The 23122-nt window shown below is 44.4% G+C and overlaps 1 protein-coding gene across 2 annotated transcripts in view; it reads left to right on the forward strand.

Annotated features, from left to right (window-relative positions):
• The window catches only part of SPAG16 (sperm associated antigen 16), a 1757100-nt gene that overhangs the window by 1010010 nt on the left and 723968 nt on the right, over nt 1-23122 (forward strand). For both annotated transcript variants that reach the window (XM_073553217.1, XM_073553218.1), the window contains exon 13: nt 19657-19783. In XM_073553217.1, coding sequence (XP_073409318.1) covers nt 19657-19783 — 127 coding nt within the window. The remainder of the gene's footprint in view (nt 1-19656; nt 19784-23122) is intronic.

Genomic DNA, 23122 nt, shown 5'->3' on the forward strand with positions numbered 1-23122 from the left:
TCCCCAAAAAATACATCAGGTGTGGGGATCTTTGGTTCAACAGCATGTGAACGAGCAAGATAGGCGGAAATTCCTCGCACTTCAGCAGCGAGCTGCTCCACACGATCAGACACTTGCTTTATCTCCATTGAGAGAAAAAAATTCCCCCTACGGCCTCAGAGATATAGAGGAAAGAATATGCACACTCTTTTTTTTTTTTTTTTTTTTTTTTTAAACACAATTCTTTCCTGCTATTGAGTACCCCTGGATCTGCGGTTTGGCGGGTGATTCTGTTATGATTGAGTCACCGTAGGAGGCAAAAACAGAAATGCTAGCTAAGTCCAGAAAACCAGAGAAGTTGGCAACTATCAGATTGCAGACCCCTGAACCTATCAACACAACTAGCAGTAGCCGTGGGGGGTTCCTACGATGACCTAGACCCCTCGATCACAGCCGGAGAGATACATAGGCCTAAAGAAGGAAAGGGGAAATCTAACTGCCCCAGAGCAGACCCCAAAGCAATAGGCAGCCCCCAACATACAATGACGGTGAAGCAAGATGAAAACACTTACACAGACAGAAAGACAGGCTGAGCAAAGACGGGGCCCAAAAACTACCTAGATAGGAACGGATAGGAAAGCTGCTTTCTGCAATCTGCCAAAACCCTATCAGAGACAAAAGCCAACAAGCTGATATAAAAATGGCCCTGAAGCAACTAAGCTTCAAAAACTAAATCAGCACTCAGGTACTTTCAGAAGACAGAGCTAACGGAAAACTTAGCTTTAGGAGAGCAGGAATCAGACTGGTGTCCAAGAGTCCACAGAGAAATCACCCGCAGGGCAGAAAGGGCGTAGGCTGCCTTAAATCCAGTCAGTGACTCCACTCAGCCAATCGTTTTCATTAGTCCTAGGTGCCTGATAATCAGGCTCACTACCTTCCTTCACTAGAACAGGGAGTTCACTAGGCCTCAGTGATGGAGGGGAAAATGAACTCACAACAGGGGCCATTTACTCAGAAGGTATTGACTGTTATGTGCTAAAGGGTCTGCCATCTCCTGAAGTTCCTGGACTTCTTTGGTTCACGCTGCACAACCCTGTGGTAGATTGGCAGACTCGGGAGGTGGTAAAATGGAGTGATTATCGTCAAGGACACTGCTTGGGCACCCGGCTTACAAGGGTGGATACCCAGACTTTGCCTAAATAACTGTCGGACTTTGAGGATATGTTCTCGGAGCAGGGGTGCCAAGGCCTTCCTCCCCATCGTCCTATGCCTTGGATGTTGAGCTGCCCTGACACTAGAGTATTGTCTGAGCAGGTTTTTAATGCCGCTAGGGGGTCATATCAGAAAGGCGCTTTCGGCTGTCAACAAAAAATGCTGACTGACTCACTGTGATACAAAGCCTGGATTTAGCCCCCAATTTTCCACATCACCACATGACAGCAGCGCATAGTGTTTTTAAACTTCAATATTTCAATGAGGCCCACCAGTTATTGCCTTCAAGGATCTATTGATGACCCTCTTTATGATTTTGTGCAAAGCCTTTATGAGTGTAGGAGTACATCAACTACACTGTTTTTATTTTTTTATGGGATTACAACAATTAAACTTTGTTCACAATATTTGAATGAGGGACTACAGCACTACAGTTGGTGCCATCAAGGATGTATGGATGACCCTGCTTGTAATTTTTGGCAGGCTTTGCACTCAGTGCATAACCTTTATGAGTCTAGGACTACTACTACATGAGAATTTCAACATAATATGTATGAGGCACTCCTTTATGTTATGTCTAGTACATGGTGTATCTGAGCCCCTTTTCCATCTATTTTTTTCGCAGTTCTTGCTTTCTTCACAAAGTACACAAAAAACTAATTTTTTTAATTAAAAAACATATACAAATGTATTAAAATTATTTAAAAAAAATTATTTTCTTAAATTATTTTGTTATATCCTTTTTAAATTTTGCCTTAAATGCAAGTCATTATAAGGAAAGAATGTTTCTTAACAATTTTTTCCTGAAAACTCCAATTTATCAACGATTTTGAATGTTTTATTATCAGCCCTTAAAGGGAACCCATCTGGTCCTCCATGCCCTACAATCCAGAACCATTGAGCTATGTGTGCTTAACCCCTTTACGGCCAAGCCATTTTGTAGGTTAAAGACAAGGCCTTAATTTTGAAATTGGACCACTGTCACTTTATATGGTTATAACTCTGGAACGCTTCAACGGATCCCATTGATTCTGACAATGTTTTTTCGTGACATATTGTACTTCATGTTAGTGGTAAAATTTCTTCGATATGACTTGTGTTTATTTATGAAAAAAATGGAAATATGGCAAAAAAATTTTACATTTTGCAATTTTGAAACTTTTAATTTTTATGCCCTTAAATCAGAGACATATGTCGCAAAAAATAGTTAATAAATAACATTTCCCATATGTCTACTTTACATCAGAAGAATTTTGGAACCAAAATTTTTTTTTCTTAGGAAGTTATAAGGTTTGGAAGTTGACCAGCAATTTCTAATTTTTCCAACAAAATTTACAAAACCATTTTCTTAGGGACCACCTCACATTTGAAGTGAGTTTGGGGGGTCAATATAACAGAAAATACCCAAAAGTGACACCATTCTAAAAACTGCACCCCTCAAGGTGTTCAAAACCACATTCAAGAAGTTTATTAACAGTTTAGGTACTTCACAAGAATTGAAGCAATGTGGAAGCAAAAAATGAACATTTAACTTTTTTTCCCAAAAATTTTTATTTGGACACAATTTTTTTTATTTTGTCAAGGGTATCAGGAGAAAATGAATTACAATATTTGTTGTGCAATTTCTCCTGAGTACACCGATACCCCAAGTGTGGAGGAAGACCAATCTTTAGGTGCCTGGCAGTGCTCAGAAGGGAAGAAGCATCATTTGTGATTTTGAATGTCAAATTGGCTGGAAACAAGAGCAGACACTATGTCGCATTTGGAGAGCCCCTGATGTACCTAAACAGTGGAAACCCCCCATAAGCGACCCCATTTTGGAAACTAGACCCCCAAGGAACTTATATAAATGTGTGTTAAGCACTTTGAACCCCCAAGGGCTTCACAGAAGTTTATAACGTAGAGCCGTGAAAACAAAAAAAATCTTTTTTTCCACAAAAATGATCTTTTTGCCCCCAAATTTTTATTTTCTCAAGGGTAACAGGAGAAATAGGACCCCAGCAGTTGTGTTGCAATTTGTCCTGAGTATGCTGATACCCCATATGTGGGGTGGATCCACTGTTTGGGCGCATGGCTGAGCTCAGAAGGGAAGGAGCACCGTTTTGGAATGCAGACTTTGATGGAATGTTCTACGGGCATCATGTTGCGTTTGCAGAACCCCTGATGTGCCAAAACAGTAGAAACCCACCACAAGTGACCCCATTTTGGAAACTAGACCCCCCATGGAGCTTATTCTACGAGCTATAACTTTTTTATTTTTTCGCTGATGATGCTGTATGGCAGCTCGTTTTTTGCAGGACAAGATGACGTTTTCAGTGGTACCATGATTATTTATATCCATTTTTTTAATCGTGTGTTATTGCACTTTTTCCAAGCGGTATGATGACACCGCTTGGAAAAAGTATAATTTGCTACTTTTTTGTGGTTTTTTTTACGGCGTTCACTGAAGGGATTAACTAGGGTGACACTTTTATAGATGGGATTTTTACGGACGTGGTGATACCAAACATGTGTATGTTTTTGTTTATTTTTTTTTTTCACATAAAAATGTGTAATTTTTAGGGGATTTTTTAGGGAATTTTTTTATTATTTTTTAATAATTTTTTTACATATTTTTTTAAAAAATGTTTTTTTTACCTTGTCCCTTTATGGGACTTTCACTTTCGCTTTGACTTTATTTATAATACATTGCAATGCTCCAGCATTGTAATGCATTATACCAATGCTGAAAGCTGGTGACACCTTGCTGTGAGCATGGTCTCACCAGCTTTCAGTAGGTAAATGACCTGGAGGTTGTCATGACACCTCCGGGTCATTGTAGCGCAGGTCAGGCCTCGCGATTACATCGCGGGGATGCAGACCTGAGGCAGAGGGAGCCCCCTACCCTCTGCCTCCCCCTCTGAATGCTGCGATCACGCTCGATCGCAGCAGTGAGGGGTTAACAGCCAGGGGCGGTGAGGGCTCAGTTCCTAGCTGTCAGTGCAGGACGCTCAGCCACTGCAGCGCTGAGCTCCTACACTGATATAGGGCTGGAGAGGCTCAAATTTCAGCCTCTCCTGCTCATCGCTGCTGTGTTTGGTCTGTCAGATTGACTGACCAATCACAGCGCTGTGGGTGCAGGGACTGAGTGCAAGGGTCCCAGACCCCTTGCTGTGCCTCTCAGCTGTCATAGACAGCTGTCGGCACTGATCTGAAACTGCGTGTTTACAGGCAGTGACAGTTCAAAGGCAGGACATGGAGAGTCCGTCATGGTGCGGGAAGTTACCTCCTGCCATGACGGACTCTGCATGTCCATAGACATTAAGGGGTTAAACCACCTTTCTGTGTAAGATAATTCAGTTAAATAACTGCTTTAAAAATGCATTTAAAACCTCTGATTTTATGATGCTAATGAGTAATTTAAATAGTTGATGGGGTGTTAGTTCCCCAGACTAGTGAGCCCTCTTTCCATGTTATCACACCCCTGTGGGGGCGTGATAACATAATTTGCACAAACCGGCCTCATTGCCAGCTCATGCAAATCTGCGCACGCATGGTGCTAATTTTGGCAGTGTCACTGCATCTCTGAAGCCGCGTCATGGCTTCCGGTCATGTGGTCATAGCTCAATGCTGCTGGATTGCAGGGCATATGGAACCTGGCAGGTTCCCTTTAAAGTGGAGTAAAAGTGTGACACTATTGGGATTCAGAGTTGCTTCCACGGGTCTTCCCCATGCTGTTCTCCTTCCATTCAGCACTTTTTCCTTCCCTTTCAACATTTTCACTGCCTCCCAGACTTCCTTGTAGGGTCTGATGGAAAAATGCTCAGATTTGCCATTGACTTTCCTTATACTCGTTACTTGAAACAAGCGTCCGAGCATTAGGAATAGCTTGGTTCGAGTAATGAGCATCCGAGCATTTTAGTGCTCTGTCATCCCTATTTGTTATGTTTTTTGTTCAAGTTTTGATTATTATTTTGCTTTCTTTTGTATGTTCCAGTATATTGCAAAAGTTTAATTTTAGATCGAAACGTCATATAATTTTAACAGTGAATTTCTTTTCCAAATAAAAAGTCTTGTTTACCTGCATTTACCCTGTAGTGCAAAGTTCTTTGTTACTATTACCCTGTACTGTGTCATTGTAACCACCAACAAAAACTCTTTTGTGGCTCAGTCTTCTTAAATGCATTTCCCAATCTTAAGTGACATTGTCCTTTCGCATTGAATTTTCATTTCTTCATTAGTCCTAACTTTTGTGTTGCATAAAAAAAAACACTTCCAGGAAAGTTGGAGAGGAAAATTCTTCAGTCAGAGTAAAGTTATGGGCATATATTACCTTTGAAACATTATTTATAGTCTCTTTTTTGATCTTCAATGATGTGTCACTATTCCAGTGTAACAGTTTTATTGTAAAGAATCACAATAAGACCACATTCACATGTTCAGTATTTGGTCAGTATTTTAAACCGTATTTGCAAGCCAAAATCAGAAGTGGAATAATAAGAGGAAAAGTATAATAGCATATGCACCGCTACTGCATTTTTTATCCACTCCTGGTTTTCGCTTACAAATATTGATATAAAAAACTCAACTTGTAGTGTTGTAAGTGTTCCCTTTATTTTTTGGAGCTGTGTATGTTAACTTTGTACGACATTAAAATATACTTATAGAAATGAAGGTACTTAGCACATAAGTTGGTCAATTCATGAGAGCCCATCAACCGCAACAAGGAGACCTTTCTTTGATGGGACCCAAACCTAATATTTATCAAACTGCTGGTCAGTTTTTTGTAGTATACTATTGCAGTTGGTGACTGCCTCCATAGATGGCTGTGCTCCTCCCATCAGCCTAAGGCTGTTTTTAATTAGTGCTGGATCTTACCTGAGCTTTAAATTTGTAGGCTTTTAGCCTACAACAAATATAATAATCTAGAGGTACATCATGTATGACTGGTTCTGAAAGATTGAACTTGGTGTTTTTTTCAATCTTTATAAGATATCTTGATAAAACTGTAATCGACACATAATTGACTGATTCAGTGCCTTGCGCTATGTTAAAGGGGTTCTGCAGGCTTGGGGTACAAGTTTACAGTCATTCTATGTGACTTCAGACTTGTGAATCCTCACAGCGCCCATGGTTCACTGGTGCTGTGACCATCGGGCCTGTGACCGCAAGTATGTGATTTGCATCCATGCAGTCATGTTCCAACTAGGCGTGTGTGGCCTAACTCAATCCAAGTGTATGGAGTGAAGCTGGACACATCTAGTCACATTGTGGCCAAAAGTATGAAAATTGCATACTTGCGGTCACATGAAGGCATTCTCCCAGCGCCGGAGAATCTTCATATAAATTAACTGCAGATTTGCTCTCCTTTAAGTTTTTGGCACCGTGATATTTTTCTCCTTCATGGTATATAGTAGCTTATGCGACATGTGATGAATTAATAATGTTATATCGGTATCTATCTACCTCCACAATTTGTTGGAAGGAAATAAAGGGCTGTAGTGATTCAGTTATTTCCCTCTTCATATTACTCTGGAATGAGTAGGATGTCAAGCCTGAAAATGAATCAAATTAATAACCAGGATTGAATGTTCATATTGTATAGTGGGAAAGGTCAGCTGAGATGTTCCACACCCCAGTACAAAATCTGAAAGCCATACAGTCCACACATCATGTTTCCCATACTGTACATTCCACTTTTATTCTGAATCGTCTAAGGGTATGTGCACACGTAGTTTTTTGGTTGTGCGGATTTTGATGAAAAATCCGCAGGTAAATCCGCAGTATCTGCAGGTTAGCCTGCGGTTTTGCCCTGCGGTTTCACACCTCATAATGATAAGGTGTGAAACTGCAGCGGAAACCGCACAAAGAATTGACATGCTGCAGATTGTAACCCGCAGCAAATCCGTGCAGAAAAATCCGCAGCATTTGCACTGCATTTTTTTTTTCATAGGAAATAAAGGTACTGTACAACGCAGCAAAATCTGCTGCGGACCAGAGCCAAAACCGCTGCGGATCCGCAGCAGAATCCGCAGCGTGTGCACATACCCTTAAAGTTGCACAGTTTATAATAATTCTGAATGCCGTATTGATTTTATCCAAAAATATTATTCTGAGAGCCATTCAGCGAAATGTACTAACCTTGTATGAATATTTGTGCATTGTCTCCTCCACATGCCACCTGTCAGGGTCTGTCACCTGAGTCCATTTACACATTGGAACATATCTGGACAGGCTCTTCCTGTTGTGGCAGCTAATTAATCTCAGCCAGTTCCTTCTGCAGCCCACTTGTCCATCCTTTGTGTCAATCACCGGAAGCTGATGCTGTATGCACAGTGTGCGCTGGGTTCCTGTATAGTCTGCCTGCTTCCCTGTTGACATACAAGGGTGCGAGTTATAATTACATCTCGTGGCCCTGCAGGAAATTCATCTGGGATGTGTTATTTAAAGCAGGAATATACCTTTCTGCACAGAGTGAGTGATAAGCAGCCCTTAGAGAGGGCAACTTGACTCTTCGAAATCCGTCTTGTGCTGTGCAATAGAATAGTAATTACTTGATATATTGACTTGCAAACTAAGCGCATTAACGCCATGGTTTCCTTGTAGCTAGCTTATTAGAGTTTCAGTTCTCTTGTCTTTCCAAATGTTCCTCTTGTGTTTTTTTTTTTTTACTATTGCTTCCTCCATGTTATTCTTTTCATGTTTTGAATACATTAGGGTAATTATGGGAAATCCTGCACTATACTTAGCATTTGGAAAATTTTCTTTTGTATTGTAATGCAAATTTCTAAAAGCAAATTAAATTGCTAGTTCTCAACAGCAATGTAAGACTTTTTCCAGGGTTGAGTATTCATTGTTTCATCCAGACTCTTGAAATATTAATGGACTGCTTACATTACTGAATTCGTAGGAAAGTTATTCATGAAAAGTTCTCCCTACTTAAGTTTTATGAGAGATGGTCATAAATAGAGATGAGCAACTTTGCCTTTTTTAGGGTCGAGTCGGGTTTCATGAAACCCGACTTTCTCAAAAGTCTGGTCGAACGAAATCGGCCGACTATAGGGAAAAGGCCGACTGAAACACGAAACCCAATGCAAGTCAATGGGAAAGCAAAGTTGGCAGGGAGTGGAGGACAGTAAACACACCTACAGTGCCCATTTCAATGCCAAAAACATCAATTCTTATTACTGAAGCTTGTCAACCTTAATTTACTTTATAATAATAGTTACGCACTGAAAACTGGGGGTTATTTGGATAAAGTTGCGGGGGGGTAGGGTTGGCTCCAGGTTTTCATGTGCCCTGGGCCAAAGAGCACCCCTTTAACACATACCACAACTCATGATGCTCCGATACGGCACAGAAATATAGGTATAGTACAATGACAAATACTTCACTGCTTACATGACATGACTGATCTATTTTAAATTCTACGATAGCTCAAAAAAGGACAGTATATTACTCCATACAGTATTATGGCCACCACATTGTGCGCCATACAGAATAATGAGCCCCATATATTTATCCATACAGAATAATTGGTCACATATAATGTTCCATACAGTATATGATGAGCTCCACATAATGCTACAGTATATGATGGTCCCCATGGACGATGCTCCAGTGTGTTATAGGCCCAAATAATGCTCCATATATAATGGGCCCCATTTCTAATGCTCCAGTGTATAATGTGCCCCATAGATGCTGCTCCAGTGTCTGATCTGCCCCATTTAGAATGCTCCAGTATATGATGGGCCCCATGGATGATGCTCCGGTGTCTTATGGGCCCTAACAATGCTTCATATATAATGGGCCCCATTTCTAATGCTCCAGTGTATCATGTGCCCCATAGATGCTGCTCCAGTGTCTGATCTTCCCCATTTGGAATGCTCCAGTATATGATGAGCCTCATGGATGATGCTCCAGTGTCAGATGTCCCCCATTTGGAATGCTCCAGTATATGATGGGCCCCATAGATGCTGCTCCAGTGTCTGATCTGCCCCATTTAGAATGCTCCAGTATATGATGGACCTCATGGATGATGCTCCAGTGTCAGATGTCCCCCATTTGGAATGTTCCAGTATATGCTGGGCCTCATAGATGCTGCTCCAGTGTCTGATCTGTCCCATTTAGAATGCTCCAGTATATGATGGGCCTCATGGATGATGCTCCAGTGTCAGATGTCCCCCATTTTGAATGCTCCTGTATATGATGGGCCCCATTTTTAATTAACCCAGGCATGGTATGTGAAAAGAGCTCCATGGAGTAATATGAAGTGTGTGCTGCCACATCCTTCACTTTTGGTGTGGGTGAAGGACACAAGGAAAGTGCTTGCTCCTGACCAGAAGCATGCACTTACGACTCAGTGCTTGCATTTTTTTAAACTTCAGAAGAGGAGGCGATAGAGCTGGCGGCTGTTTCAGCAATGTAAGCCAAAAACAGTTCCTGATGCTCCGGCTTTCAAAGCAGTCTACCTACTCACAGAAAACGGAGCCTTGCAGGCCTTCCAGAGCTACACCATGACGCAGGCTCAACACCTCCTGCCTTAGCTGCTATTGTGTTTTTGGCACTACCGCAGATGCACCACCACCACCATCAGTACCAAGTGGCCCCCCATGCCCACGTCTGCATCCTCTTCCCCCATACTTCCTCATGTTTTAGAAAATCGACCCAAAATACCAGCAGATATATGGTACTTTATCAGAAGCGTACAGCTCTATACAGTCTAGGGATAACAGTAAATCTCCGTATATATTTCATGAGTCATACACAGATGCTCACAGGCTCAGTATGGATTACAAAATAAAATAAAAAGGTGAAAAGGGGTACAGTATCACCAGATACAAGGTATATATAGTATAGGGTAAACATTCTGAATCTCCATATACATTTCAGGAGGCAGACACAAACACTCTCAGGCCCAGTATGGATTACACAAGAATATGAAAAGCTGTTAATGGGTAATGTAAAACAAGCATACAGCTGTATACAGTGTTGGCCAAATTTGAAATCTCGGTATATATTTCCGGAGTCACCCTCAGACGCTCACTCAGTCTGGGTTTGACCATAATAAAAAATGTTGGAAAAAGGTACTGGATAACAAGATAGCAAGTATATATATTATAGGATACAATTGAAATGTCTGTATACATAGTCCCATAGTCAGTCTCAGATACTTACTCAGTATGGATTTGACCCTAATACTAAATGTTGTACAAAGGCACAAGTGTTGTGAGTTCATTTTCCCCTTCACCACTGAGGCCGATGAATTCCCTCTTCTGGTGAAGAAAGGTAGTGAGCCTGATTATAAAGCACCTGAGACTAATGATGATGACTGGCTGAGTGGAGTTACTGACTGGATATAAGGCTGCCAACGCCCTTCTTCCCTGCAGGTGATTTCTCTGTGGGATCCTTGGAGACCAGTCTGAATTCCTGCTCTTCTAAAGCTAAGTTTTCTGCTCGGCTTTTTGCTTTTGTGCTTTGACTTTGTTTTGCTTTGTTTTTCTGGATTTCTGCCATTCCCTGCTGGGGTGAGCTGAATTCCTTTGCTCTGTCTTCTGAAAATACCTGAGTGCTGATTTAGTTTTTGAAGCCTAGCTGCTTCAGGTTCTTTTTCCATATCAGCTTGTTGGCTTTTGTCTTTGATAGGGTTTTGGCAGATTGCAGACAGCAACCTTCCTTTCCTGTTCTGTTTAGTTAGCTTGGGCCCCATCGTTTGCTCAGCCTATCTTTCTATCTGTGTAAGTGTTTTTTCATCTTGCTTCACCGTCATTATATGTTGGGGGCTGCCTTTTACTTTGGGGTCTGCTCTGGGGCAGTTTAGATTTCCTTTTCGGTCTTTAGGCTATTTAGCTCTCCGGCTGTGATCGAGGGGTCTAGGGCACCGTAGGAACCCCCCACGGCTACTGCTAGTTGTGTTGATATGTTCAGGGGTCTGCAATCTGATAGTTGCCAACTTCTCTGGTTTTCTGGACGTAGCTTCTATTTTTGTGTCTGCCTCCTACGGTGACTCGTTCATAACACACAAGATATAAGCTGTATCGAGTATAGGGTAAAAATTGGTATCTCCGATTCACCGTATATAGAAGGAGTAAACCACACACGCTCACTCACTATGGATGATACCATAATACAAAATTTTGAGCAAAGGTACTGTATCAGCACATACCAGGTGTATCCAGTCTAGGGGTAATTGAAAATTTCCATCTCTACTTCCGGAGTCAGACACCGACACTCACAGGTTCAGTATGTATTACACCAGAACTTAACAAGTAGAAAAAGGGAAAGGTAGTCGAAGCGTACAACAGTATACAGTTTTGTGGTACTTTTAAATCTTCATATATATTTCAATCTCAGTAAGCCAGTCCAGACTCTCCGCTACTGGAAACTACATGGATACAAGTACAGATGGAAATTCGAGTGTTATCAGAAATTTGGGAATTACTCATCGCGGGAAAACCTCCCGGTAGATGTTGCAGAGGCGATGCAGACCCTCAATTACTGTGTCTGTGGAGACAGCGAAAATGTTTTTTTGTGAAGAAAGGATTGCTTTATCGCAGTAGCGTGGATCACATCACCGTAACTCGTCTCCATCAAACTGTGATCACAGGGAGAGATGTACACATGGTCCTCACTACCTCTCATGATGTGTCTGCTCATTTTGGAGTGCCAAAGATAGAAGCCACAGGCCGTAGGCGATTCTATTTGATTGGCATGAGAGGAGACATTAAAAAATGGTTTCAGGAATGTCACACGTCTGTGACTATCACAACTGTGAAAGGTGATCATAAAGCACCACTGCATCCGCTTGTAAGTTGACATCCATTACAAATGGTAGCCATTGATCATCTGAAGGTAGAGGCCAGCTGGACAGGACATAGCTACATCTTAACCATCATCGATCAATACACCAAATTTCTAGTGGCCGTCCCTGTGAAGAATTTAACTGCCCAGATTACACAGCGGTGGAGCAGGGAGAGGTAAGTATTGCAACTTGCAAGTGCTGTGGCCATGACCAAGTGGGGGGGCACACTCGTGGTTGACGGTACTGGCACAGGGCCCCTCATAGTACGCTGGTGTGTCTGACGGTGAGTGGGCCCCACCGTCAGAGACACTGTATTGTACTATGAGGGGCCCTGTGCCAGTGCCGTTGGCCATCTGTGGGCCCATCCATCTGTTCAGAGCAACGGCACTTGCCTGGGTGCACCAGGTGTTGACCCGAGCCATTGGGGGGTGGGTAGCCCACTTAGGGAGGTTTAAAAAATGGTATATGTTCATATGTTGATGTGTTGGCTGGACATTCAGCTGCTGCAAAGGGCGGAATTGGGCAAGTCAGTGGAAGAGGAGGACAAAAGCGAGGCAGTTTTCTGGGAACCTATGTGTTATCAGGGGAAGGTGGGACAAAATACTTTGCAACCCATGCATGGTTCAGTTTAATGAAGGTTAGATCATCAACATTTTGGGTAGACAGATGGGTCCTTTTTTCTGTCAGGATTGATCCAGCAGCACTGAAGACTCTTTCAGATAACACACTAGCAGCAGGGCAAGCGAGCTCCTGCAAGGCATATTGTGCCAATTCAGGCCAGGTGTCCAGTTTAGAGGCCCAATAGTCAAAGGGGAATGACTTGTGAGGGAGAACATCGATATGGGAGGAGAAGTAGTTTGTAACCATAGTTGACAACTGCTGTCTCCTGTCACTTTTAATCGATGCAGTATTAGCAGTCGTGTGAGCGGTACTTGAGAAATCATTCCACAACATGGTCATTAAACCCCTGTCTCCAACGCCACTTAGGCTGTGTGCACCATGGACACCTCTTCCATTGTGCCCACTACGGCTCGTGGGAGAAACAGCATGGCTGCTGTGTGCTGGGAAAGCCTCAAACAACCTGTTTACCAGAGTTGCTTGTTTGTTAGCCAATATTATCTCTAGGTTCTCCTGTGGCATGATGTTGTGTAATTTGCCTTTGTAGCGTGGAACGAGGATGCTGGCAAGCCAGTAGTCGTCATCTCTCATCATTTTGGAAATGCGGGGATCCCTTTTTAGGATCTGCAAGGCATAATCGCACATGTGGGCCAATGTTCCAGGTGTCAATGATGCACTGTCAGTGGTGGGTGGAGGAGCACTATCTGGCAAATCCACATCCCTACAGTCACGCACAAACACTGTACCTGACCTTGGATCGCCAACATTTTCTCTTGCCCCCCCGAGAAGCATCCTCCTGCCCAAAATAATCAACCCCCTCATCCTCCTCCTCCTCCCTTTTCCTCTTCTTCCCCCTCATCCAGGACAGTTCCCTGACCAGACAATGGCTGACTGTCATCAAGGCTTCAATCCTCCTCCTCTGCAGATGCCTGATCCTTATTGTGCATCAGACTTTGCATAAGCAGACGCAAAAGTGGGATGTTCATGCTTATGATGGCGTTATCTGCGCTTACCAGCCGTGTGCATTCCTCAAAACACTGAAGGACTTTACAGAGGTCTTTCAGCTTTGACCACTGCACACCCAACAATTCCATGTCTTCCCTCAAACTGCCTGCCTGTGTATCCTCCCACAAATGCATTACAGCCTGCCTCTGTTCGCACAGCCTCTCAACCATGTGCAGGGTGGAGTTCCACCTTGTTACAACATCTATGATTAGGCAGTGCTTGGGGAGGTCGAGCAATCGCTGCAGCTTCTGCATACGACTGGAGTGTACGGCCGAGCGTCGGATGTGCGAGCACAGTCTTCGCACCTTATGGAGCAGGGATGTTAAGTCCAGATAATTATTAAAGAAGCTCTGCACCACCAGGTTCAAAGTGTGAGCCAGGCAAGGTATTTGTGTGAGTTTTTCACGGGCTATGGCTGCCACAAAATTGAGGCCGTTATCAATGACTACCTTGCCTTCCTCAAGATGTAGACTGCCTAGCCATGACTCTGTTTGTCGCTGCAAATAGTCATCCAGTACCTCCGCGGTGTGTTTGTTGTCGCCCAAACACATCATCTTTAACACAGCCTGCTGACGCTTACCACTAGCTGGTCGATAGTGGGACACCTCGCGTGCAACACTGCCAGCTGTGGATGGAGTGCTCGTGCAACTGCGCTTTGTGGACGAGCTTTCGCTGATGGAGGAGGAGGAGGAACGAAAGCCTACAGCCAACTGTTTCCTATACCGTGGGCTAGGCAGCACTGTTCCACCGCCACTGTCCCCAGTGGAGCCTGCATCCACCACATTAACCCAGTGCGCAGTGATGGACACGTAACGGCCCTGGCCATGCCTACTGGTCCATGCATCTGTTGTGAGGTGCACCTTTCCACTCACTGACTGTTTTAGTGCAAGGACAATGCGGTCATTCACATGCCGGTGGAGGGCAGGGATGGCTTTTCGAGGAAAGAAGTGCCGACTGGTAGGTCATAGCGTGGGACAGCATAGGCCATGAGGTCACGGAATGCTTCGCTTTCAACCAAATGGTAGGGCATCATCTCTAATGAGATTAGTTTGGCAATGTAGGCGATCAAATCAAGTGTACGCGGCTGAGACGATGAGTATTTTCTTGTCTTACTCAGAGTGTCTGGTAGGGTGAGCTGGACTGGAGAGCTGCATATGGGGGAAGTAGCGGTGGACCGGATGGAGTGAGAGGGGGTTGGTGATGGTATTGGTGGTGATGGCCTAGATTCAGTGTTGTGTTGCAAAACCATTGTGATTCCCTGAGTGCTTTGGTCTTGCGACAACATCTCCACATTTAGTGCTGGTGGTGTGCTTAACGGTGGCGGTGGTCTTATAGTGGGGGAAGCGATGGAGCGTTGCTGGCTACCTTCAGTCAGAGCAGGTGCACATGTGCTACCTGAGGTGTTGTAGTCCGTCCACGCTTGCAAGTGCATGTTGATTAAATGTCTAAGCATGCAACTGGTATTCAAATTTCTGAGTTGTTTACCTCGGCTAAAGGTCCTTTCGCACTTCTTACAGGTAACCTTTGCCTCATCAGTAGGATTTTGGACAAAGAAGTGCCACACTGCACTGTTCCTACTATGGTATACATTTTCTGGCCTTGCACGCTGTGCTAAGTTGACCGTCTGGCCAAGCTGTCCTGCAACTCTTAGTTTTTAGTCCACGTTTTTTGACAGCTACGGGCCTGCCAGATAACCGCTGCTGCGATGTCAATGCCTGCTGCGGATCCTTCTCCTTATCTGAACTATTGCCAGCACCACCCTCCTCCCCCAAATGGATGCCAATCCGGGTCATGAACTGGGTCATCCATCACCTCCTCTTCAAAGTCATCTGCACCTTCCTCTTTACCTTCCTGTGTGTCACCGTGTAAGGTGGTATAGTATGCGGGAAGGGGCACCTGAGTTTCATCAGGGTCAGATTCTGGCTCAATAGACTGCGAGGGCAATGTAGTGCTCTGGGTCGATGTACCAGCAGAATCATCTAGCAGTGGCTGTGCATCAGTGCACTCCTTGTCAGATTCATCTTGGACTGGGGAATTCTGGATTTGACTGGATTACCCAGGCATGGTATGTGAAAAGAGCTCCATTGAGTAATCTGAAGTGTGGGCAGCTGCATCCTTAACTTTTGGTGGGGGTGAAGGACACAAGGATAGGTGTTTTTCCTGACCAGAACCCTGCACTGACGACTCCGTGCTTGCAAGTTTCGAACATTCAGAAGAGGAGGCAATAGAGCTGGTGGCTTTTTCGGCAATGTGCGCCAAAACCTGTTCCTGATGCTCCGGCTTCAAAATCGGTTTTCCTACTCCTAGAAAAGGCAAACTTACAGGCCTTCTTGGGCCAGATGATGATGCAGGCTCAACACTTCCTGCCATAGCTGCTATTGTGCTTTTGCCAGAACCAGCCGATGCACCACCACCATCAGTACCAGCTGCGCCCCCCTGCCCATGTCCGCGGACTCTTCCACCATACTTCCTCATGTTTGGGAAAATGTACCAAAAATACCAGCAGAGAGATGGTACTGTATGAGGAGCGTCCAGCTGTGTAAGGTGTATGGAAAAAATTAAATCTACGTATATATTTTGTTAGTTACAGATGCTCTCACAGTATGTATTGGACAGTAATCTAACAAGCAGATATACGGAACTGTATCAGAAGTGTACAGCTGTATACGGTTTTTGTGTAACTAACATGTCATGTCCGCCATGTCTGTCATGTCCGCCATATCTGTCATGCCGCAAGATGCCTGGAGCAGTGTGCACGTGTGCCTTACCTCACGGCTGCTCGCTGTTGCTGGGTAATCATCCGTCTCTGTCTGACTCTGCAATCCGCTCTATTCCTGGAAACCCCTGATCATGTGACCCTTGCTATGTTCCAGTCCTGCTCTGATTCTGCAATCCGCTGTATTCCTGGAAACCCCTGATCATGTGACCCTTCCTATGTTCCAGTCCTGCTCTGATTCTGCAATCCCCTGTATTCCTGGAAACCCCTGATCATGTGACCTCCTCTATGGTTCTACCCAGGCTGTTCTAGCGATGCTCTCTATGATCCTGGAGGATCTGAACCAAAAGTCCCTCCCTGGTCCTGACCCGGAAGTACTGGTGCTATGGTGCTATATCAGACCACCCCTCCCTATGGTCAGGGCCTGAGTATCGTGTTGCTTCCCTGCATTGCTGCTTGGTCTGCTCGGTCGCTCCCTGTATTCTGTGCCCCTGCAATCTGCCCTGTCGTGCGTCTCTGCACACGCTCTGTGCTTGTACTCTGCCTCTTGCTCGTGCCATGTCTTGTGTTGTCTCTCGTGCCATGTTTGTCCTTGCCTTGCTTTGCCTTGTAGTGCTTCCGCTGTTCTCTGCCTTAGCCTGTTTCGCCATGTCTGGTAATTGCTATTCTGAGCCTTGTAGTACGTCTCATGTTTCTTGTCTCTGCCTGGTGTTCCGTACTCTGATTTATGGTGCTCTCTAGCACGTTCTCTGACTAGTCCCAAGGCTCTGCCTTGGTCCAGCTCTTGGCTTCGGCCTACGCTCCGCTGCTAGCTCTGTTCTCGCTCTGATCTGACTCTGTGTCTCTGTCTAAGTTTCCGCTCCGTGTTCCATACCTGCCTAGCTCTGCCTTGTTTTCTTATCTTGCTTTGCTTCGTGTGCCCTTTGCATGCACCTGGCCTTCCTAGCCTTCTGCTTGTGCCTCAGCCGTGCCTGCCCTAGCCGTGCCCACCTGCTTGTGCCTCAGCTGTGCTCGTCGGTCAGTGACAACTGTGTCGCATGCTATGCCTCAGTCGGGTTCGCTGGAGTCTTGCCCGCCTGTTAGTGCTGCAGACCGATCAGCTAGCCAGTGCCCCAGCCGTGCTCTCTGTGCTTTCTTGCACTTCACTCTGTTTCTGCACTGTGCTCTACATGCTCTCTATAGCACGCGCAGGTCCTCGCCTGCCCTTGGCATACCTCCCCGTGCTTCTATAAAAGTACGCGCAGGTTTTGCCATATACCCTGTTGTGCCCTCTAGCCCGCACAGGTCCTAGTCTGTACCTTGTCTTGAACCCTGACCCTGGTGTGTTCCTTTGCACGCGCAGGACTCTGCTCTGAACCTGACCCTGGCATGCCCCTCGGCATGCGCAGGACTCTGCCTTGAACTCTGACCTTGGGGTGTCTCTACACACTCACCTTGTTTGTAAGTTGAACCTGTCCCTGGCGTGCCCTCTGCACGCGCAGGCCTCTGTCCTTGTACCTGTCCCTGGCGTGTCCCTCTACACGCGCAGGCCTCCGTCCTTGAATGAACCCTGGTGTGTCTACAAGCACGCACCCTGCCTTGAACCCTGGTGTGGCTCCAAGCACGCACCCTGCCTTGAACCCTGGCTTGCCTGCCGGATTCCCGAAACCTGCCGACCGCTGCCAGAGGTCCAGAACCAGATGACTGCGGCCTGATGTCCAGAGCTGATTTACGCAGCCTGATGCCTGGATCCTGTCGGTCGTTGCCAGTAGTCCGGAGTTTGATGCCATCGCACCCTGTCTTGGATCCTAGCTTGTCTCCTTGCACGCACCCTGCCTTGGACTCTGGCATGTCTCTCGGCACGCACCCTGTCTTGGACTCTGGCGTGTCCTAGCACGCATCCCTCCTAGGAACTCTTGTGTGATCCCTAACACGTACCCTGCCCTTGACTCCGGTATGTTTTTTACACGTGTTATGTCTGAACTTTTATCGTGCCCTTGCACGCACCTTGCCGTGTTTCACTGTTGGTGCCCTGCATCTGATTCTCAGTTTTTGCCTTGTATCCGATTAAAGTATGTAACCACGTTTGCTGAAGAAATCCTGTGACTTTGCTTTATGTTTCGTATCCTGTTCGTCCTGTTGCCTGACACTCAATAGTTTCTCCCTGAGCAGGCCGTCTGGTCCAGCTGCCGTGGTGGCTCACCCCCTTGGTCTTGCCCCTGACACTCCCTGTACAGGGGGTGGGTTCTCACTAGGTTCGCTCGCCCTAGGTGGGTGGGTGCCACGGCCCCGAGGGTCCACTCTAAAAGGAAAAAACGACTCAGCATAAGCTGACGCTCGTCACATAACATTCTCCGTATATGTATTTACGGAGTGTCACACACACACGTTGACTCTGTATAGATGTTACTGTAATGCGAATGGCAGACATACAATACTGTTTGAGAATCAGACAGCTCTATACGTTGTCTGTATGGAAAATTGTCAATCTCCGTCTATTTGTATAGGAACTGACACACGCTGTCTCTGTCTAGTTTTCACCGTAATCAAACAGCAGATATATGAAACTGTTTGAAAAGCGGACAGCACTTTAAGGTGTAGGTCTGGAAAAACAGAAAAGCACCTCAGCTTTTTTTTCCAGAGTCACACACAGATAGCTTCTATTTGTCCGTGATACCAGCCGGTACACGGTAGTGTGTGAGGAGCGTACACCGCTATATGGTCTGTGAAAAAATGAACGCTCAGTAACTCACCAGGACAAAATAATAAAAGTTGGAGTGCTTTGAAAAAAGCAGATTGAACAGCAGTGTGCACACAGCAATGCAGCTAGCAGGTAGCCTTACAATGCAGCCTAATCACCACCAGCGCTGCTGCACAAAAGCAAAAATCCTCCCCTTTCACTGCACACTAACTGTACAGTGAAAAGTGATATCAGCAGAGGCAGTTTTTTTTTCTTCTCCCTTCCTAACGCTCTCCCTATTCAGAATCAGCAGCAGCAACCTCTCCCTATGCTAAGATTGGCAGAAGTAAGATGGCGGTCACAGCCTTTTATACCCACTGTGACGCCACACAAAGCCAGCCCATCACTTCAATGCCCTTCTCTAAGATGGTGGTGGCTGCTGCCTATGTCATCGCATTGCCCACAGTGTGCGTCCTCCATCATTGGCTGAATAAAGGCACTGGAAGCATCATTTGTAACACGACTTTGGCGCTCGGGTCGCCGACCTCATGGCCGTCCTCACGCTATGGTCGGGTTTCGTTTCATGAAACTCGACTTTGGCAAAACTCGGCGATTTTTGAAATTGACCGACCCGTTTCGCTCAACTCTAGTCATAAAGTAACAGTGTTTTTCTGTTTCCATCCACAGCGAAAGGTGCAGGTACACCATGAGAGGCCATGTGGATTCTGTGAATAGCATTGAGTTCCTGCCATATTCCAACATTGTGCTCACTAGCTCGGCTGATAAGACCTTGTCCTTATGGGATGCCAGAATGGTAAGTCAATGATATCTTACGTCTTTCTGGCTCCAAAGCTTGACATTCTACCTATTGTCAAATCGATTTCTCAAAATTTACATGATCTACAGTCATCAGCATGTCATTAGTATGGTATGATGGGTCGAAAGTTTTGCTATAGTAGAGAATTGGTATGATACGATGGGTGGAAATTCTTGCTGTAGTAGAGAAGCCTTTCTTTTTCACTTTTATTATGCACTTCTGATAATCGAGAAAATATGATACTATTGCACCAATGAGATTGTATTGTGATGTACATAATATAATTAAAGGGAACCTGTCAGCCGATTCATGCTGCCAAAACTACAGGTAGAATGAATCAGAGCATGGCTGCATGCTTCCAACCAGCCATTTTCTTCTCCGAAACATTCCACTATTTCAGAGAAAAAATTGTTCTGCCAGGGATCATAGGCAGAGATGAGACTAGTCATTGGTGAGCCACACCAATTCTCCCTACACTGCCTTAATTAATTGACAGGTCTTTCGATATGTACACACAGGGAAGAGGCCTGTTAATCATTTAGAGCGGTGTCTGGAGATGCCGTCCAGAGGCAGTGCTGGACTAGTCTCATCTCTACCTATAGATCTACAAACATTTTTTTTCTCTGAATAAACATTCTTAGCTGCAATCGAGTACCCAAGCTCTGGTTCATGCTACGAGTGGTTTAGGCAGCATGAATCGACTGACAAGTACCCTTTAAAATGTTTTATCCTAACTAGCCCATCTGAAAGTACAATTTATTATTTGTGGATGTTGTGTCATGTCTGATGCATTGTCAGATGTAGCTGAGCTAAATGAGCTTGGCACTAAATTGTTGCATGTGAATCAAGAGTACACTTACATGTTAGGTTGTCCAGCAGTGTTATATAAAAGCACAAGTACACACATAATTACCTTGGTTTTTTCCTAACAGCAATCTCTGCATTTGTATAAAACAGATTATTAATTTTTTCCAACTACAATGATTGTTAACAAAAGAGTTTCTATAGATCTCAAAAACTAGAGACAACCACATAGGGAGCGTATGGGAGCAGTCTATTCAGGTGCACTGGTTTCAGTATTATTGCATACACAATCAGTTCTATGATATATTGCAAAGCTTCCTCCATTTCTGCATTAACCAGGTTGGATTGTTCACTTTGGACATCAATGGCTCTTGTCATGTTATGTATAATTGTGCTCAAAATTTTACATACCCCAGCATAATTTTTGCTTTCTTGACCTCTTTTGAGAGAATATGAATGATAACACCAAAACTTTTTCTCCACTCATGGTTAGAGGTTGGGTGACGCCATTTATTGTCAAATTTTTGTGTTTTCTCTTTTTAAATCATAATGACAACCCAAAACATCCAAATGACCCTGATCAAAAGTTCACATACCCTATTTCTTAACACCGTGTATTGCCCCCTCTAACATCAATGACAGCTTGAAGTCTTTTGTGGTAGTTGTGGATGAGGTTCTTTATTTTCTCAGATGGTAAAGCTGCCCACTCTTCTTGGTAAAAAGCCTCCAGTTCCAGTAAATTCCTGTGCTGTCTAGCATGAACTGCATGATTTAGATCTCCCCAGAGTGGCTCAATGATATAGAGTTCAGGAGACTGAGATGGCCACTCCAGAACCCTCACTTTTGTTCTGCTGTAGGTCGACTTGGCCTTGTGTTTTGGATCGTTGTTACATTGGAACGTCCAAGTACATTCCATGCACAGCTTCCGGGCTGGTGATTGCAAATTTGCCTCAAGTATTTGCTGATAATGTGCTGCATTGATCTTTCCTTCACCTTTGACCAAGTTTACTGTGCTTTTGTAGCTCACACATCCACAAAACATTAGCGATCCAGCTCCGTGCTTTACAGTAGGAATGCTGTTCCTTTCATCAGAGGCCTTGTTGACCTCTCTCCAAATGTAACGTTTATGGTTGTGGCCAAAAGGTTTAATTTTGGTCTCATCACTCCAAGTTACCTTGTTCCAGAAGTTTTGAGGCTTGCCTCTGTGCTGTTTTGCGTATTGTTGGCAAGATATTTTGTGCCATTTGTGCAGTAATGGATTTCTTCTGGCGATTTGGCCATGCAGCCCGTTTTTCTTAAAGTACCTCCCTATTGTACATCTTGAAACAGCCACACCACTAGTTTTCAAAGAGTACAGTATGTCAGCTGATGTCATTTGTGGGTTTTTCTTTGCATCCCGAAAAAGATTCCTGGCAGTTGTGGACAAAATTTTTTGTTGGACTACCTGACCATGGTTTTGTTTTTACAGAGCCCCTGATTTTCTGTTTGTTAATCACAGTTTGAATGCTGGTGACTGGCATTATCAATTCTTTGGATATCTTTTGTATCCATTTCCTGTTTTATACAGCTCAACTACCTTTTCCCATTGATCCGTTGACAATTCTTTTGCTTTTCCCATGACTCTCAATCCAAAAACGTCTGTGGCTGGATGAAAGATGAAGAGTCTGTCTGGATCCCATAAACTCACTCATCTTTTATGCACGCACACTGATTACAAGCAAACAGGTCACAGGTGAGGATGTTACCTTTAGTAGCAATTCAAACCCATTTGTGTCAGCTTCTGTGCAAATTATCATGCCAAAAACACCAGGGTATGTACACTTTTGATAGGGGTCATTTAGCTGTTTTGGGTTATCAACTTGATTTAAAAGGAGAAAACACAGAAGTTTGACAATAAATGGCTTCACCCAACCACTAATGATGAGTGGAGAAAAAGGTTTGGTGTTATCATTCATAATCTCTGAAAAAAGGCCAAGAAAGCAAAAATTCTGCTGGGGTATGTAAACTTTTGAGCACAACTGTATGTACAGTGGCATGTAAAAGTTTGCGCACTCCTTAAGCCGTTAAGCAAGTTGAAGATGCTATGTTCTCCAAAAGGCCTAAAGTTAAAGATGCCAGATTTCCTTTGTATTTTAGGCAAACAAAATAAGAAAATTAAAAAAATGTGTGTATATATCTATTACATAAAGCTCAAGTGTGTGTATGTATGTATGTATGTATGTATGTCCGGCATTGGCATCCGCACTGTCGCAGCTACAGACACAAAATTTGGCACAGTCACACGTCTGGACCCCGAGAGCGTCCTAGGCTATGTTGTGAGGTGAAATTTTAACCCCGCGCATTCCAATTCACCAAACAATTTTGCCCCTATCTAAATAATGGGGAAAAAGTGTGTGTATCAAGCCCCGCCGCTCATTATGATGTCATAATGGTTGACTATGGGATGGAGGATGTGTGATGGGTATATGGGCACTGGACTATGGGATGGAGGATATGTATGACAGGTATATGGGCAGGGGACTATGGGATGGA

Source organism: Dendrobates tinctorius, unplaced genomic scaffold, assembly GCF_039654945.1.
Source record: "Dendrobates tinctorius isolate UK_male_01 unplaced genomic scaffold, ASM3965494v1 ptg000199l, whole genome shotgun sequence".
NCBI classification, from domain to species: domain Eukaryota; kingdom Metazoa; phylum Chordata; class Amphibia; order Anura; family Dendrobatidae; genus Dendrobates; species Dendrobates tinctorius.